The sequence below is a fragment of the Ambystoma mexicanum genome, chromosome 6q (assembly GCF_040938575.1).
Source record: "Ambystoma mexicanum isolate Mex_15411 chromosome 6q, UKY_AmexF1_1, whole genome shotgun sequence".
Lineage (NCBI taxonomy): Eukaryota > Metazoa > Chordata > Amphibia > Caudata > Ambystomatidae > Ambystoma > Ambystoma mexicanum.
Genome location: NC_090937.1, coordinates 982,369,705 through 982,386,581, shown reverse-complemented (window position 1 = coordinate 982,386,581; position 16,877 = coordinate 982,369,705). Strand labels below are relative to the sequence as shown.

General features: G+C 48.3%; 1 protein-coding gene across 4 annotated transcripts in view; it reads right to left on the bottom strand.

Annotated features, from left to right (window-relative positions):
- Nucleotides 1-2,075: 2,075 nt before the first annotated feature.
- Nucleotides 2,076-16,877, bottom strand: part of PRIMPOL (primase and DNA directed polymerase) — a 790,131-nt gene continuing 775,329 nt past the window's right edge. For 2 of the 4 annotated variants that reach the window (XM_069631491.1, XM_069631493.1), the window contains one exon: nt 2,076-3,153. In XM_069631491.1, the coding sequence (XP_069487592.1) occupies nt 2,839-3,153 (315 nt within the window). In that variant the 3' untranslated portion in view covers nt 2,076-2,838. Of the gene's footprint in view, nt 3,154-3,361; nt 3,462-16,877 lie in introns of all 4 variants that reach the window. The other 2 variants (XM_069631492.1, XR_011282268.1) reach the window with 2 other exon arrangements.

Genomic DNA, 16,877 nt, shown 5'->3' with positions numbered 1-16,877 from the left:
TCCTGATCAGGAGGGGGGGGGGCCCATCGAGGCTTCAGCCTTCGTGCGCAGATGTTGCAATGACACTGAGATAATAGAAAATATTAAACACCTGTTTTTAGATTGTGCAGGTTTGCATTTTGAAAGAAAATTCTGGGTGCCAACAAATATTTTGACCTGAATGAATTGTGGAAAAGATCACAAGCTGACACAGTGGCAGTTGACGCATTTGTAAAATGTTGGCAAATCCCAATATTCAAAGAGCAGTCTTGAAGGTTCAAGGAGTTTGTCTTGTTTTAAGTCATTTTTACAGTTTTCGCGAGGATGCTTTACTGGGATGCTCTGTCATGAAGTGTGGTTTTTTATATTTCTTTTCCTTTTAATGTAATATGTAATTGTTGCTTGTATCATTTTACTGTTTTATTTCCTCTTATTTTTCCTTCTTGTAAAGGTTGTTTTATAAACCATTCACAAATAAAATAAATACAAATAAGAACAATGCACAAACAGTCCATTGGTTGAAGGTCTACTGAAGCTAAACTCATGGCCTATAGGGCGTCAGTGGTTCCTGGCATTATGTATGCCTTGGAGACCTTAACGGAGGAGGACTTGTACTGGCTGACAAGGTTCGAGGGGAAAACTACTTTGATCCATGTTGGATCTACCCACAGCAGTCCCAGTGGACGTTCTTCACCTGGAGTTAGGTTTAACATCTCTCCAAACATTATGGAAGTTGACCGTCTGCAAACTATGGGCCAATATATACTTTAATCATCAAAAGAAAGAACGCTTACTGGGTTCAATGTAGCAACACAGCCTGAGTTGCGCAAGCATTACTAGATTTAATAATATGCAAAGTCTGGTACTGAAACAATGTATAAATATTGGCATGAAAGGATTACCGGGGACATTGGGTGAAGTATACGCCCCTGACTTTGAAAGGACAACAAAGGATTTTGACCTCACTGAATCAACTAATTACCAAGCAAACAGAAAATAATAGGCCCAGTACTCAACCCAGGGAATTAATATTAATTCTCCTTGTGAATAGCTAATCAAACTACATATGCCCTCACTAGTATATATAACCACATGACAAGAAAAGTCCAGAATTGATAGTTTCAAAATAAACAATACTTAAATTGAACCACAAAGTGATTTTTAGATTAGTATTTAATATATTGGTATATCAGTTTTCAAAGTCTAAATTATACAGTACTCAATTGGCATATCATATTTTGATAAGCAACAGTCAAATAGCTTTGGTATATCAATAGTCAAAGTCTAAATTATACAGAACTTAATTGTCATAGCGGATTTTAATGAGCAACAATCAAAAACCAAACGTAACTCATTGGACAGCACGTGCCAGTGGTTTGACACCGCTGTCCAAATCAAGGTTTTTGATTGTTGCTTATTAATATAGGCTATGACAATTAAAGTTCTGTATAATTTAGACTTTGAAAACGGATATACCAATATAATAAATACTAATATAAAAATTCCTTTGGATTGTTTGTGCTTCAATTTAAGTTATGTTTATTTTGAAACTATCAATTCTGATCCCAAAGTGCAAAGTGTCTGGACCTTTCTTGTCATATGGTTATATAGAATAGTTGGTTGTAGTGTTCCAACCTCCAGACCATTGCTGCTGCAGGGGATGTATTCAGGCAATAATTTTCTGTATGCGTAAATAGACTTCCTTTTAGGGGAGCACAGTGTCCCTTGTTTCAACACTTCAGCCTTATAGTATAATGCCCTTACTAGTACATTTCATGAGTTTATGATTAGAAATATTGCTGGTATACGCAAATACAGGGGCTTGGCAGGGTGTTGTTGGGGAACAATGCTTATGCCGCCTCTGTCACCTAGCAGTAGAAACATCCCAGCATCTGCTGACCCAATGCACAACATTTCCTAGTGCTTATGAAAAGAGTTACCATGAAACAATTAATTACACATCTGATCAGTTTTGGAGTTCTCTGTGCAGTGGAAACTCAATGGTAACGACGGCAGCCGCATACCATGTCTGGTTGCTGGTGGAAAAAAAGATTAGATCATTCAAGTTGCAGCAATCAGAAGGAACTGCGACAGCATAGAGATATAATTGAATTTATCTGAGGAATGGATTATATCCTGGGGAACGCGATTGACATTTTAGTAAACACGTTTATGTTATGGTGTTGTATTAGGAAGGAATTGCAGTTCCTTTTATGTATATAATCAATTTGATGTGGACATTTGTGATGCATTGTCTGTTTTTATGGGATTTTATTATGTGCATTATTTATCTTAAAATGTTTTTAATGTGCACATTTGTAATACGTCAACATGTTTTAGTGTAAAGGTCAATGCGACTAAAGACACTGAATACATTTAAAAACAAAAAAACCATATTAGATTTCCCACAGCTTAGAAATGCTCTAGTGTCCTTAAAAGTTTTCTTCAATGCAGATCAATGTCACAATGAGACCCGACTTACAAGGTATGAACTGCAAGAACGCAGGATGAAAACATGCACCATTTAAATCCCTTACACGAACTAAATAAACATTTGAGGTAAATCGCATTTTATCTGAAAGAGAATCATAATTTTTGTGTTATTCAGCTGCAGTAAAACCATATGTATAAGAGATGGACAGTATAAATAAACAACAAAAATTGCATAAAGTATTCAGTTAAAGATGGCGGGCCATCAGTGAATGATACCCTGCGGTCTGTAGTCTATCAAGAGGACCTCTAAAACATGCACATTCTGTTTCCAATTAAGTTAGTGGTGGGAGGGTGTGGGTGGCTATTGGCCCGGGGGACATGGCTCGTGATGCCCCTGGCGTTCCTATACGTTGCTTAAATGTCTGTTCACACTCCAGTAGCCTCCTGTAAAGCTTCCAATAGGACTTCATCTGATACTTCTTCCGCCTCATAGTCCCACTTTACCATTTCGCTATTTGCAGCTTCCACCAATTCAACATCCTCAGTTGCTTCCAGAAGGTATGAATCATCGTCGTCTTCCACTCCCCATGCAGGACATGTACTGTCGAGGTGCTCCTCATTGTCCTTAAACACAGGCGTGCATTTATTTTCTTCTATTTGCATTGAGTTGAGGCACAGTTTGGGAATACTTTCTTCAATGTTTCCGTTTTCATCCATAACAAGTGTATGCTCTTCTGGGTCCTGGTGCAAAAAAAGCAAGAAGGAAAACAGTTGGAGGTGACAGGTTCCTAGCAACTAGTAATGAAGAGAGTCAGTATTCATATCTTTCGACTCAGTAAATCAACATAGAAAGAAACATTGTGGGAATCCAAAATGATAGGCAAATCTCTTGAAGTAAGAAATAGTACATTTCTATTTACATTGCTTGAAGGTTAGTTTCTTCTTTTACCTTTTCTTGCTTTAGTTTTTCTCATCTGACCCAGGGCACAGGGGCAAAAGGGCCACAATAACGCCTACCCACAAAGGTCTGGAATACAAATCCATGTACCCTGCAATGTAACACTCACGGAATTAAAACGTTTAATAAATAGCCCTTTTTTTCATGACAACATTTTATTAATTTATACAAATCAACATATTAGCAGTGACAGTATAGAGACTTAGGAACAATTGCATTACAGTGGCTGCTTCTCCTGCAATAGAATGCTCAGCTCCCTAAATGAAACCTAAAACGAAAACAATATTGTGGCTCATCTCTCAAACAAAGCACTGACTTTTCATTCACGAGTATCAAAGCAGTAGCTAAAGAAACTTGTAAAAACAGGGTTAAGCTCTGCATTACTTGATGCTATGCAACACATTTCTTGAGAGCGTAAGGGAGGCAATATCGCATAACTTGTGCAAACTGCCAGACTGAGCACTAAAAGGAAATTCACCACATCAGCGGAAGAGGCTCACTCCGGTGAGGAAAATGTAATCTGTCCAGAAGAAAAATTCTCATAGCTTGCTCCAAGTAAAATACGAACCACAGAACATACATTAAGTGATTTGTTAAAGAAGTGAGTTATTGAAAAAGCAAATTGGCTCGTTCAAATAATTAATCTGCAACAAAAACAATAACTGATTATTGATAAAAAAGAATTACTCAAATAAAAGATTATTAAAAAGCCATCTAAAATGGACGAGCCACACACCACACATAGGGGGGAAATATTCTTTAACTATCAACTATTACAACTATCAAGGCGTAAGTAACTCGTTTCTCAAGGTGTAATCAAGTGTAATGCAAACAAGAACCTAAAAGAAAAAGGTGTACCTATAAGGCAGTGCACCCACTCAAACAAAAACTGGAAAGAAAAGACAGACTAGGTCAAACAGGTGAAGGAAAAGAAAAGAATGACAACATTAGAGGAAAGACTCAGTGGTGAAAGATAATGTATTTGCTCCTTATTATGTGCAAAAATGAGAAAGCACATTACGGTGAGCAAGTATCTAGAGATTGCCACAAGAGAAAGAATACAATGGACTGGTAATTACACACAAAACTAGCGGCTAATTGGACAGGGAGGATGCAGAGAGATCCCAGTCTATCACAAAGTGAGGTGGCCCAATGAAGCTTTCTCTAGAGGGTGCAGCGAGCCAGGATCCCCATATTGGGAGATAAGAACATGAGAGGACAGAGAAGTCAGTGGGATGAGGGTTCCCAAGAGAGTCATGAGAAAGACAATGAACAGGCCAGGAGAAGGGAGAGAACGGCGAAGAAGAACAAGTTACTTACCCCTGTTAACGTTCTTTCGCCTGGTTGTTCCTCCCACGGATTCCTCATCTTTGAAATCTCCAATATCCAGCTTCAACTGCTTTTGGAATTTATTTTTGGCAGAGGGCGCTGTGCGTCGATGCAGTCGATTGGATGTCGCTCGAGGGCCCCCGCCTCGAGGATGATGCCATCACAGGCATATACAGCACACGCGGCGCCCGTTGGCTTCAGTTCTGTTTTCTCGTGTCTTTTTCAAGTAGAACTACCCGCATCAATGCAGGTTTGACCGTACTAGGCTCTGAAGATATGATATAATATGGCATTTGTAACGCGCCTATACACAAGTGTTTCAAGGAAGGAACAAAAGCTGTAATAGCATGGCAAATTCTACTGAGAGGAAGGCTGCGAGGGCGATGAGGAATACATGGGAGGAACATCCAGTCGAAAGAACGTTACCAGGTGTAAGTAACTTTTTTCGAATGGATTGTATCCTCCCACATATTCTTCAACTTCGATAGTCTCCCAAAGCAGTGTTCATTTTGGTGGAGGGAGTAAGAATTTTGCCAACAATGTTTCCATGAACACAATGGAGGACAGCTTTTCCAAAGCTTCCATCCTGATTTAGGATAGAATCAAGGCAGTAATGCTTAGTGAAAGTGTGTATTGTAGACCTCGTAGTTGCCTCACAAATGTTTTTCATAGGAACACCTATTTGCAGAGCAGAAGCAGCCAGACACCTAGTGGAATGGGCCCTCAAGCCTTCTGGAGGATCCTTGCTTGCCAGCCTGTAGCATTCAGAAATAGCTAGAATAATCAATCTGGATGAGGTCTGCTTTGTTACAGCCTGTCCCAGTCTATGACCTGTATAGACTATGAATAGCTAGTAATCCAGACAAAGTTGAGCATGTGTGTGAGGTCCCCCTCCCCCCACATTTTCCCATCATGGCGCTGGTCACAGCGTTCGGACCCTCGTGGGCTCCCTGGCCGCAGCAAGGCTTCCCTCTCCCTTGTCCTGCCTCCCGCACACTCCCCCAGCTACTTATTGGCCAGTTGAACTAGTGCCATTTACCATCCAGGCATACAGGTGAGTGCATGTGTGAGGTCTCCCAACCCCGATTTTCCCATAATTGTGCTGGTTGCAGCGTTGGGACCCTTGCAGGCTCCCTGGCTGCAGCAAGGCTTCCCTCTCTCTTGTCCTGCCTCCCGCACTCTCCTCCAGGCCCTATTGGCCATTTGAACTAGTGGGTATTTTTTTGGACTCACCCCCAGCTCACGCGCTCCCTGTGCCATTTACCATCCTGGCATGCAGGTGAGCGCGTGTGTGAGGTCCCCCGCCCCCTATTGTCCCATCATGGCACTGGTCGCAGTGTTGGGACCATCGCGGGCTCCCTGGCCGCAGCAAGGCTTCCCTCTCCCTTGTCCCGCCTCCTGCACCCTCCCGTAGGCCCTTATTGGCCAGTTCCAGCCTTATCCTGGACCAGACCTGGGCAGCCCTCCTGCCCGGCAGCCCCTTTGGCTAAGGACTCCAATGCAAAGGGTGGCTCCTACATTGGCGGCTCCAAACTGTGTCTGCAGGTGTCAGCAGGGGAAGCCAGTGAAGGCAGACAACAAACCGACAGCTACTAAAAAAAGTAAGCGTGGCATGGGTGGAGAGTAAAGCAATCAATCTACTCCAGAAAGCCCTGCCACTCTACACTACCTTACCAAAATCAAAGACTTTTAGGCGAACATCACTTACAACACTCATACTTTTTTTTTTAAAACAATTTTTATTTTCATTTGAACACCAAACAAACACAAAAGCAAAATAAGCAACAACTCACAACATTTGCTCTGGCACTTTCGGGTTTGAGTCCATATTGTTCATTATCGGGCCGGGTCACGGCTAGGCCTCCTCCTTCTCGATCGTGATGTCCTCACGCTGGCCTATGTGTTGCACGCAGGTGCGGGCGGGTCAGCTCTCCTCTCCCTCCGGGTCGCTTGAATCGCTCATGCTGTTTCTGTCATTGTTTCCGAACAGGTCTTGTACAAGAGTGTTCCAAGCCAGTATTCTGGCTCTGGTATTATTTTCTCCCCTTTGCGTGGCCCTGGTCCAAACTGCTGTTTCTGCTACTGCCCACTTTTGTAGGTCCGCCCACCAGCCCTCTATCGAGGGTCCCGCGCTTGCGTTCCACGCCATAGCAATGCGGAGCTTCGCCAGTATTGTCATCAGATCTTTCATCTTTGCCACATGCGCCCTCTGCTTATCTCCCCTCGGGAACAGGCCCAATATGTAAGACGCCGGCGACCAAGCTTGCATGTGAATTCCTGCCTTCAACGCCCTTTCCATTACTCTCGGGCACGTGCAGAACATATGTACCATGTCTGCCTGTTCTTCCTGGCAGCGTGGGCAGCTCCGGGTTTGTCTGTCCCCCATGTTCGACATTCTTTTAGGCGTTAGGTATGCCCTATGCACTATGTAGAGCTGCATCAACCAGAACCTTGCATTCCTGGAAACTTTCTTTGCATACTGGAGGGCCCTGTTCCATTCCTCATCCTTGACGGGCTGCTGAAGCTCCTCCTCCCATTTTGCTCACGTGTTCGGTGCCCTTGTGTTGATGGTGCCCAACAGTTGTTCGTAGAGCCTGGACACGGTGTGTCCCCACTCAGAAACATCGTACCAAGCGCCCAGGGCCAATCCCATGTCTTCCTCCTCTGGTAGAGTCTCCCACCTCCTCCTTATTGCTTGAACCATGCTATTATACAGTATGAATTGGGCCCGGTGTATGTCTTGCTCCTCCACCAGGGCCTGGAAGTCTACCCAGTGTCCTTCTTGCCACAGATCACCTATTTGGGCCACTCCTTTGTCTTCCCATTGTGTTCTGACCGTTGCCAGACTTGCGATACGGGTGGCCACCAGTCCCGCCAGGGGGATTTGGCTCGAGCAGGGGTCTCTCATGTCCTGCGCTTTCCACGCTCTTTTCCATGATGCTCGGCTCAGCTGAACCATGTTGGGAAGGGCTTTGGCCCGGGTTGCATTTATCCACAGGAGTTCTCTTAAATAGTATCGCTGGTGCGATGGTCGAAAAAGTATTGCATCTATAGAGGTATCTTCTCCCAACCACCGCACCACAAATTGAAGTTGTGCCGCCAAATAATATCGCTCAAAGTCCTCCCCATTCGTAGCCCCTTTGTAGTGTACTCAGTGCTACCTGTTTCTCCTCCCCTCCCCCACAGGAAGACTCTTGCCATGGTGTGTAGTTGTTTGAAAAAGGACCCAGGGATGTTATAGGGGATGTTGGTGAAGTAATATAGGAGTCGGAGTAGGATTGTCATCTTCAATAGGGCCGCCCGGCCTATCATCCCCAGCGGTAGTGTCCTCCAGAACTGCATGGCATTCCCTATTTTGTCCAGGGCCGCCTGTGTGTTAGCCATAGGTGTCTCAGTGGTGTCGTGGTATATGCCCACCCCCAGGTATCTAAAGGTGATCGGGGTCCATGTGTGGCAGCTGATCTGATGCCGCTGTTCGCAGGCGTGCCAGGGGGAACAGTGAGGATTTTTCCTTGTTAATGGTAATTCCCAATAGCCTACCAAACGCTCCCAGTGCCTCGAGTAGGTCCGGCAGCTGGGTATGTGGATCTTGGACATAGAGCAGTATATCATCTAAGTATATCGATATCTGGTGTGTTTCCCCGTCTATCACTATGCTGGCATCCCTGTACTCCACTCTTAGAAAGGCCGCAAACAGTTCCAGGGCCAAGATATATAACATCGGTGACCGCAGGCACTCCTGCTTCGTACCCAGCCTATGTTCCACTCCCCTGAAACGTGCCTGCCCGTCTTTACCCTTGCTCTCGGGTCCTTGTATAGCAACTTTATCCAACGTAGGAACCCCTTTCCTATCCCGAAGTGGGCGAGCACTCCCAAATGCCCAGTTCACCGAATCAAATGCCTTAATCGCGTCCAGTGAAGTCACTGCACATTCCCCCTCTTCCTGGTTCGTCTTCTCAATGACGTGATGGAGTCTCCGGAGATTCCATGCAGTGTTTTGTTCTGGTACATACCCCGTTTGGTCTGGGTGCACCAATGAGGGTATCACCCTTTTGAGCCGGTTGGCTAGTGCTGCTGTTAGGATCTTGGAGTCTTGGTTTATCAGAGAGATTGGTCTGTAGGACCCACACTCGAGGGGTGGCTTCCCTGCTTTAAGTATTGGAACTATTACAGATTCTGACATGCTACTCAGGAGCCGCCCTCTCTCATATGCCTCCTCCAGTGTCTCTAGTAGTCTCAGGGCCAGGCTATCTCTGTATCTCTTATAGAATCCCCCTGGCAACCTGTCGGGCCCCGGGGACCTCCCCGTCGCTAGCTGGGTAATAACTTCTGCCAGTTCCTCTACAGTAAGGGGGGCATCCAGCATTTGGGCCTGCTCCTCCGTCAGTTGTGGGAGTCTGATTTCCGCAAAAGCATCCTCTAGGTCTCCCTCTTCTGCCTCCTGAACTTTGGTGTATAATTTTTCGTAGAATTGCGAGAACACCGCATTTATACCCTCCTGTCACCTTACCACCTCCCCCTGGCCATTTTGAATTGCGTTTATCAGTTCCCGCTTGGTCTCATGTTTGGTTAGCCAGGCTAGGAGTCTGCCGGGTTTGTCCCCTTCTGCATGCAACTTCTGTATATACTTCCTGTAATCTAGCCGCCCTAGCCTCTTCCAGGCTACCATACACTGTTATCTTAGAGTGGTGAGGTCACCCAGTTCTCCTCCCTCCTCTCCTGCCCGTGCTTCAGCCCTCTCGATCTTCTTTTCTATCTCATCCAGTTCTACCCGGGTTTCTCGTCTAAGGCCTCCAGTCTTCCCCATCGCCGCTCCCCTGACCACTACCTTAAAAGCCTCCCAAGTCGTTCCTGTGCTTTCCACGCTACCTGTATTGTGCTCAAAATAGTCATCTATCGTGATTTGGATATGCTCCTGGAATTCCCTGTCTGGCAGTGCTTCCGCCCTTAGTCTCCATGTGGGTATGGGGGCTCTCCTGTATGTGTGTGCCCATGTTACTCCCAGTGGGGCGTGGTCGGACAGAGTTTGTGCGTGAATGTGTGCCCAAGTGAATTCGCCCAGTGTCTCTTTACCCGTGAATAGATAGTCTATTCGAGTGAATGTCCCGTGTGGGGCACTGTAATGTGTGTATCCCCTTTCGCTCTCATGTACCTTTCTCCAGACGTCTTCTAGTTCGAGCTGGTTCTGTATCTTCTGTAGTACCCGTGGCTGGTGGCGCTGCTCTTTTATGTTTATCGCCCGACCTGTCCAGACGGGGTCCAGTGTGCAGTTAAGATCACCGGCCCAGATGATCGTGGCGTTCCTGTACGGGGCCAGCCGAGGTGTGTGACTTTAACAAAAAGTCTGTTGTGTCGTGGTTGGGGGCATAGGTGTTCACCAAACACACCTCCCGGTTCTCCAGCATTCCCTGGATGATCGGGACCCTGCCCCCGGCGTCTCTTTCCTGTTTGAGGAGTTGAAATGGGGTGCCCGGAGCATTCCAGGTCACCACCCCCTTTGCATAGTTAGAGTATGTTGAGGTATACATCTGGCCACCCCATTTCTTGGCCACCGTGGCTTGTTTTTCAGCCGTCGGATGAGTCTCCTGTAGCACTGTAATGTGGACCTTTGCTTTATTTAACCAGGCGTAGACCCTTAGTCTCTTGACGTAGGCGTTTAGCCCTCCGACGTTCCATGTGACCACGTTTAGTTCGTCCCAGTTCTTATGTTGGCTGACTCCAGTGGCCCGCTCGTTCCCATCGGCCTGTCTGGTTTTATTCTTCCATGGTGTGCTGCCTTAGGGGGCCGGTCCATCGCCTTTGCTCTGCTGTTCCTTTGGTGGTCTGCAGGTCCACCTCCTCTCGTGTCTCCCCCTGACCCAGCTGACCCCACAGCTACTGAATTCCGTTCTTTGCCGGCCCCTTTCCTTAGTGTTAGTGTAGAGTAACACCTCGCTGGCTTCCTGCGTTTGGGTGCAGCCACACCTGTACCTCTTCGTTGCCTTTGCCGTGTCTTCGTCGCTCAATATGTCTTCCTCCTCTCGTGCCCCCTCCTAGCAAACTTAACCACACAACTACTACTACAACTATGAACAAACGCCCAGCCTCCCACCCCCTGCTCGGGCCCGCCGCATTCCAGGTGCCACCCTCCTTTCCGCAGGTGCACTCGTTGCGGTGTAGTGTCTTAGAACTGACACTGCAAACATTGTCTCTACTTGGGGTCCCCCCTGTGGGTCTTGGTGGTCTGGTTCCGGAGGCCTTGAGCTCCCGGTTTTAAGCCACTGATTTGGGCGTTAGGCCCTTGTTCTGATTGTTCTGCTTTTTCTTTTTTCAACAGGGTGTCCCTGGTTTCTTGTTCCAGCGAGGTATTATGGCATCCGGTGGCCTACTCGGGTGTCTTTTAAGCCCCTCTTCGCTCGACTGTTGGTTTGTGTCTCTGGGGCATGTATTTAGTCCTCATTCTCACTCCCTGCCTCGCCGGGGCCTCGCCGGGGTGCCTCTCTGTTCCTCTCTTTCCCCTCTCTTAGTTGTGGGATCCCTTGTTGGTCCATCCACTCCTGGGCATCCGCTGTGGTCTCGAAGATCTGTGTCCTCCTGTTGTGCAAGACTTTCAGCTTGGACGGGTATAGTAGCATGAATTTCACACGCACTGCCCGAAGGCGCTCTTTGGTCGGCCGGATTTGGGCTCGCTGTCTTTGCACAAGCGCCATATAGTCTGGGTAGATGGTTACCCTGGCTCCATTTTGCGTTATCACCCTTCCCTCTCTTGAGAATGTCAAGATTTTTTCCCTGTCTTTAAAGTTCAGAATCTTCGCGATCATGGGTCTCGGTGGCGCTCCTGGGCAGGGTTTCCTGATTAGTGCTCTGTGTGCCCTCTCTGCTACAAAGCCCTGGGACAGGGTCCCTACACCCACTTCCTGGAGCAGAAGGTTCTCTATGCAGTTCGTGGGGTCTCTGCCTTCCTCCCCCCTCCGGCAGCCCCACAATGTGCACATTGTTGCGTCTGGCCCTGCCCTCTGCATCTTCGGCCCTGCGTTCCAGTGTACTGATCCGTTCCAGCGCCTCTGACATTTGCGATTGGGAGGTGGTCATGTTCGCTGTGTTGCTCTGTACTTGCTGTTCCACCATTGTCACTCTCTCTGCTAGGTTCCTTATGTCCTTTCTGAGGAGCCCCGTGTCCACAATCACTGCGTCCAGCTTGCCCTCTATTGATGCCTTTAACGCCTCTATGGCCTCCAGGATGCTGTCTTCCACCTGTCTGATCTCTTCTTGCGTGGCGTTTGATGTGGCCGTGTCTGCCCCTGTTGTCCCAGGTTGTGGGTCATCATTCTTGCGGGCAAGTGTCTCCATGCTCGTTTGTCTCCCTCTGCCACCTTTCTGTTTGTCGGGCATGCTGATTTCCGTAGCCCTGTGTCTCTGCGCTTTGTTGCAGGCGGTGTGCCCCCGGGTGGCCTCCCCCCTACGGCTGGCGCTCTCTCCTTCTTGCGGGCTATTTCAGTCTCAACTCTGCTCTCCTTGAGTCCCCGTTGACTCCACCGCTTCTGAGCGCTTCCTTGAGTCTTGTATTGCAAAGTCCGTGCCCTCTCTTGAAGGTGTGAGTTTACTGGCTCTTGTTGGGCCAAGGACTCCTTTATGATCCCACCCGTGTGGTATCTTCTCTTGGGTGGCCTTTTCCTCTCCTCGCTGTTGCCTGGCAGCTATATCCGCTCAGTTTGGCTGTTTGTCAACGGCCACACACGGGAAACGTTATTGTCTTCTGTCTCTGCCGTGGGGGCCAGCCTATGGGGTTGCTCCTGGCTGTTTCATCTGCCCTGGCGTGTTGGAAGGGGCCTAGTAGTTCAAGGGGCCACTCTCCGCGCCTGTGCAGTGGTAGTATTATGTGGGTCGGGGGTATCCTTACCTCTCCAGGGTTTTCCCCAGGGGTTTCTGTTCGCTCGTGGCTCTCCCTCTTCTTATTTTCCCCCTTTGAGAATCTCTGTTGATTGCTTAAGTACTGTTTAGGTGGGCTGTGTCCTCCCACGTATACTCCATGACTCTTGGGCTGGCCTCTGAGCCCGGGGCCGGGCACTCCCGTTGTTCCCCGGCCGTCTGGCCGTCGGGGTCTTCCGCCTCTGTCCTGCGGGTTACCCTTATGGGTTCCCTTGGCTGCGCCCCTGTTGGCTGCTGCACTGCCTCGGCTCCGGTGTGGTGGCCGCCTGCATTCCTCTCGCTGTTGGGGGTCAGGGCAGGGTCGCATTCACCGGACCCTGCAGGGCTCCCCTGCCACTGCGCAGACGTGTTTTGGCAGGGCTCCTCTGCCGCAGCCGGCGGTCCGCTGCGTGCCGGGGAGTGCCCTGTCAACACCCCGGGCCACGGGTGCCGCCGCCTTCGTTATTTGGCAGACCTCTGCCGTCTTCACCAGCCGGCTGCGGCCGCCCGCTCCTCTGCCTGTCTCACCACAGCTCGGCGGTGCGCGTCTCGTTCTCCACCTGCGATGTAGTGGGCCAACTTGATGCCTCTCCTGGTCTTCCACCGGGTGATGTGCTAGTGTCCGCAGGGCTTCCCCCTCCCCGCCCCTGCGCCTGGCCGTCCCACGCCTCCAACGCTCCTCTGTCCCTCAGAGTGCGGATGATCTCTCAGTGGGTCGCGTCTGCCATTTTGTGTGTGGCGGTCCCGCATTTCTCACAAACTTCATTTTGGCCTCACCGTCCTCCGATTTTCTTCGTGCTTTCGCCCATGTGTGCACTGGACCGCCGGATGCCTTTCCCTCGATTTGTTCATGTTTTCTTGCCTGTTTTCGTCCGGTTTCAAGGATCATTAGCTGGATCACCTGGGAGCTCTCGTGACTTGCTCACTCTCGCATGGCCGCCCGCCAAGCCACGCCCCCTTACAACACTCATACTTATATAGAATTGCCTACATACATCAGCCTACGTCCAATCAAGTTAGGATTGTAATTCTTTTTTGCCTTGCGTCGCATCTGGACTTATTTGTGCATGTTAGCAAGTTCCACACTTACAGAGAATCTTGAGGGTTAGTAAGTACCACATTAGATGGAATCATGATTATTAGCATGTGCCACACTCTGATAGAATTGTGAATGTTAGCATGTGCCACTCTTAGATGGAATCGTGATTGGCTTGTGCCACACCTAGATGGAATAGTGAACATTAGCCTGAGTCGCATCTAGAGAGAAAAGTGAATGTTAGCATGCGCCTGTAACGCTCACCTGGCTCCCACGGAGGCGCTGGTCTGGTCTGGGTTGCTGTGGCCTCTTCAAGTGTGATGCGCAGAATTCGGACCACCGATTGAACAGGACCCCCAAATCTTGCTTGTCTGGCCCGTAGGAATATCCTTCTGCAGATGAGAAAGGGGATTAACTGTCTGCTGAACAATGTGCTTGCTCCCCCCTTTACCCCTTCGTTCTCCTCTGACTTCCTCCAAAACCCCTGGTTTAAGCTCACCTTATGGTTTGGAAGGATGAACTCTCCATCCTGCTTCTGGTGCAGGGGCGCGCGTTCGTCCAGTTACTTCACTGGTTTTCAGAATGGCGCTGGCAAATCCACTTGACTTTACTGAGCGATACGCCGTAAGTATGAAGATGCAAAAGTTCAAGTGTGAGCCTCCTTTTATGTTGTCTTTTTCTGTCCTTTATTTCAGGTGCAGAACAAAGGCGATGCGTTGAGGGGTTAAATTGCCGGGGTAAAATCAGGTGAGTCAGTGATGAGGGCGACCCCTCTAAATGTCTTTATAATTCCCCAGTAATGTCTTTTGTCCTTTCCCCATAGGGGCCGGGGTGCGGTACCTGCCAGAGATGTGGCGCCGACCCGAGATGTGGAATGGCTCACCAAGAATAGCCGGTAAGTAATATGGCTGAAAATCCGGCTTTCCTCTTGTGTTCCCTTGCTCACCTTTTGTCTCTTCTTCTCTCCCTTAGGTGCGGTGCAGAGATGTGGTGACCGGCACTGAGAGCCGCGATGGAGCCGGGCGGCGTCTCGGGAACAGGTGAGTGAAGCGCGGCGCTGCAGCGAGCAACGCAGTGCTTTTAAATGGAAGTCTTCCTTCAGGAATGCTGGCATGAAGATTCCGGATGCAGGTAAGAAGGTTGAAATAGTTCTTGGTTTTCACCTTTCTCTTCTCTTATTCCCTTACAGGTGTTCCAGGTTCGAGGCGGGCGTGGCTGGAGTCAAGGTGCAGGAGCAGACACGGTGAGCGTTTAGCTGCTGGGATGCAGAACAACGCGAAGCACGTGTGGCTGTCCGGGTGTGGCTTAAATAGCCTTGGAAGAAGTTCCAGGTGAGTATTCTTCCCCAGCCCCACCCAAGTAACAAAATAGTTCCTTCAGAAAAATAGTCCCTCCTAAGCCTCATTTGGCTTGGTTCTTCATGCAGCATGGTCTGCATCAGGTGAGTGTGCAGCATGGTCTGCTTCAGGTAAGTGCACCAAACACTTCCCTTTATGAGCCTGGCACCTATGGCGCCAGGACTGATGTCCAACATGAGCCTGGCACCAACGGCGCCAGGACAGAGTTCAAAGAGCCCCTATAAAGGGCCGCTGGGCTTTTACCCGGGGGCGTGATGCCTGCTCCCGGGGATGCTGGGCCTGGTGCTCCAGAGGTAGGCATCATGACAGCACTCCCCCCCCCTCCCCCCCCCCCCAAGGCCCCTCTCAAGGCCTTTTCCCCAGGAGGTTTCGGTTTGTTCGGGAAATTCCGATGGAACCTTTTTACTAGCCGAGGTGCATGTACGTGGTCGCTGGGTTCCCAAGATCTTTCCTGTGCCCCGTACCCCTTCCAATCAATTAGATAGAAAAGTTTTGATTTTGAGATCTTAGAGTCCAAAATGTTCTTCACCTCGAATTCAGGCTCCCCATCTATCTGGATTGGTTCTGGTGGCTTTATTAATCTGGTTCCTGGTTGCACTGGTTTCAAAAGTGACACATGAAAGACGGGATGAATCCGCATGTTAGCTGGTAAATCTAGCTTGACTGCCACTCAGTTAATTATAGCTTTGATCGAGTAAGGGCCTAAATACCTTGGATTAAAAGTCTGAGGTCCCTTGAGTGATAAGTGTTTGGTAGCCAACCATACTTGATCCCCTATTTGGTATGGAGGCATCTCCTTGCGATGCAGATCCGCATTCTTTTTGTATTTCTCTTTCGCATGTTGTAACTGTGCAGTGTCATCCTTGAAGGCTTGAGTAATCGTAGAATGCAAATGGTCGACTGCGGGCATTTCGAGGCTCAAAGGTGAATCCAGGTCTGAAGTACGAGGGTGATGTCCATATAGGGTATAAAAGGGGCTCTGACCAGTTCCAGAGTGTATCGAGTTATTGTATGCATATTCAGCCACCCATAAAATGTCCTTCCAATTACCCTCCGATTGGTGCAGCATACATCCTAGATATTGTTCAAGGGTCTGGTTTGTTCTCTCCGTCTGACCATCGGTCTGTGGGTGGTGACTGGTTGAGAGTCTTACGTTGATTTGTGCCAGTTGACAACACTTTTTCCAAAAACGAGAAATTAACTGGCTTCCCCGATCAGAGATTAGTATGGACGGGAATCCATGCAGACGGATGACATTTTCGAGGAATTCCTTGGCAAGAACAAAAGCTGAAGGTAATCCTTTCAACGGAATAAAATGGGCCATCTTGGAAAATAAATCCACCACAACCAGAATAGTATTGTATCCATTACAAGAGGGCAGGTCCGTGATAAAATCTAGTGACAAGGTGTGCCAAGGTGCTAGTGGAATGTCTAAGGGTTGAAGAAGACCGGCGGATTTTGTTTTTTGACCTTTGTTTTGGGCGCAAACTCCACAGGACATCACAAAAGATTTAATATCCTTTCGCCAGGACGGCCACCAGAATTGTCGTTTAATTTTTTCCTCTGTTTTGGCAATGCCAGGATGTCCTTCCATCAGAGTATCGTAATGACGGGAAAAAACCAGTACTTGCAATTCCTTTTCTGGCAAAAATAAACGTCCTTGGAAGTAAGGTAAGCCATCGTTGATTGAAAAGGCAGACCCCCTTTTGATCCAATCCTGCAAGGCTGAAGAGTCCAGGAATAGTTTTACCCGTGCTTGCATGTCTTCAAGGGTTTGTAAAGTGGTTATCCCCAAGATTCTTTGTTCGGGAATTATCGGCACAGGTTCTGAGTTTGTGTCCATTTCTCCCATTCCAATTCGAGATAATGTGCCCGCTTTGCCATTCTTACAGCCAGG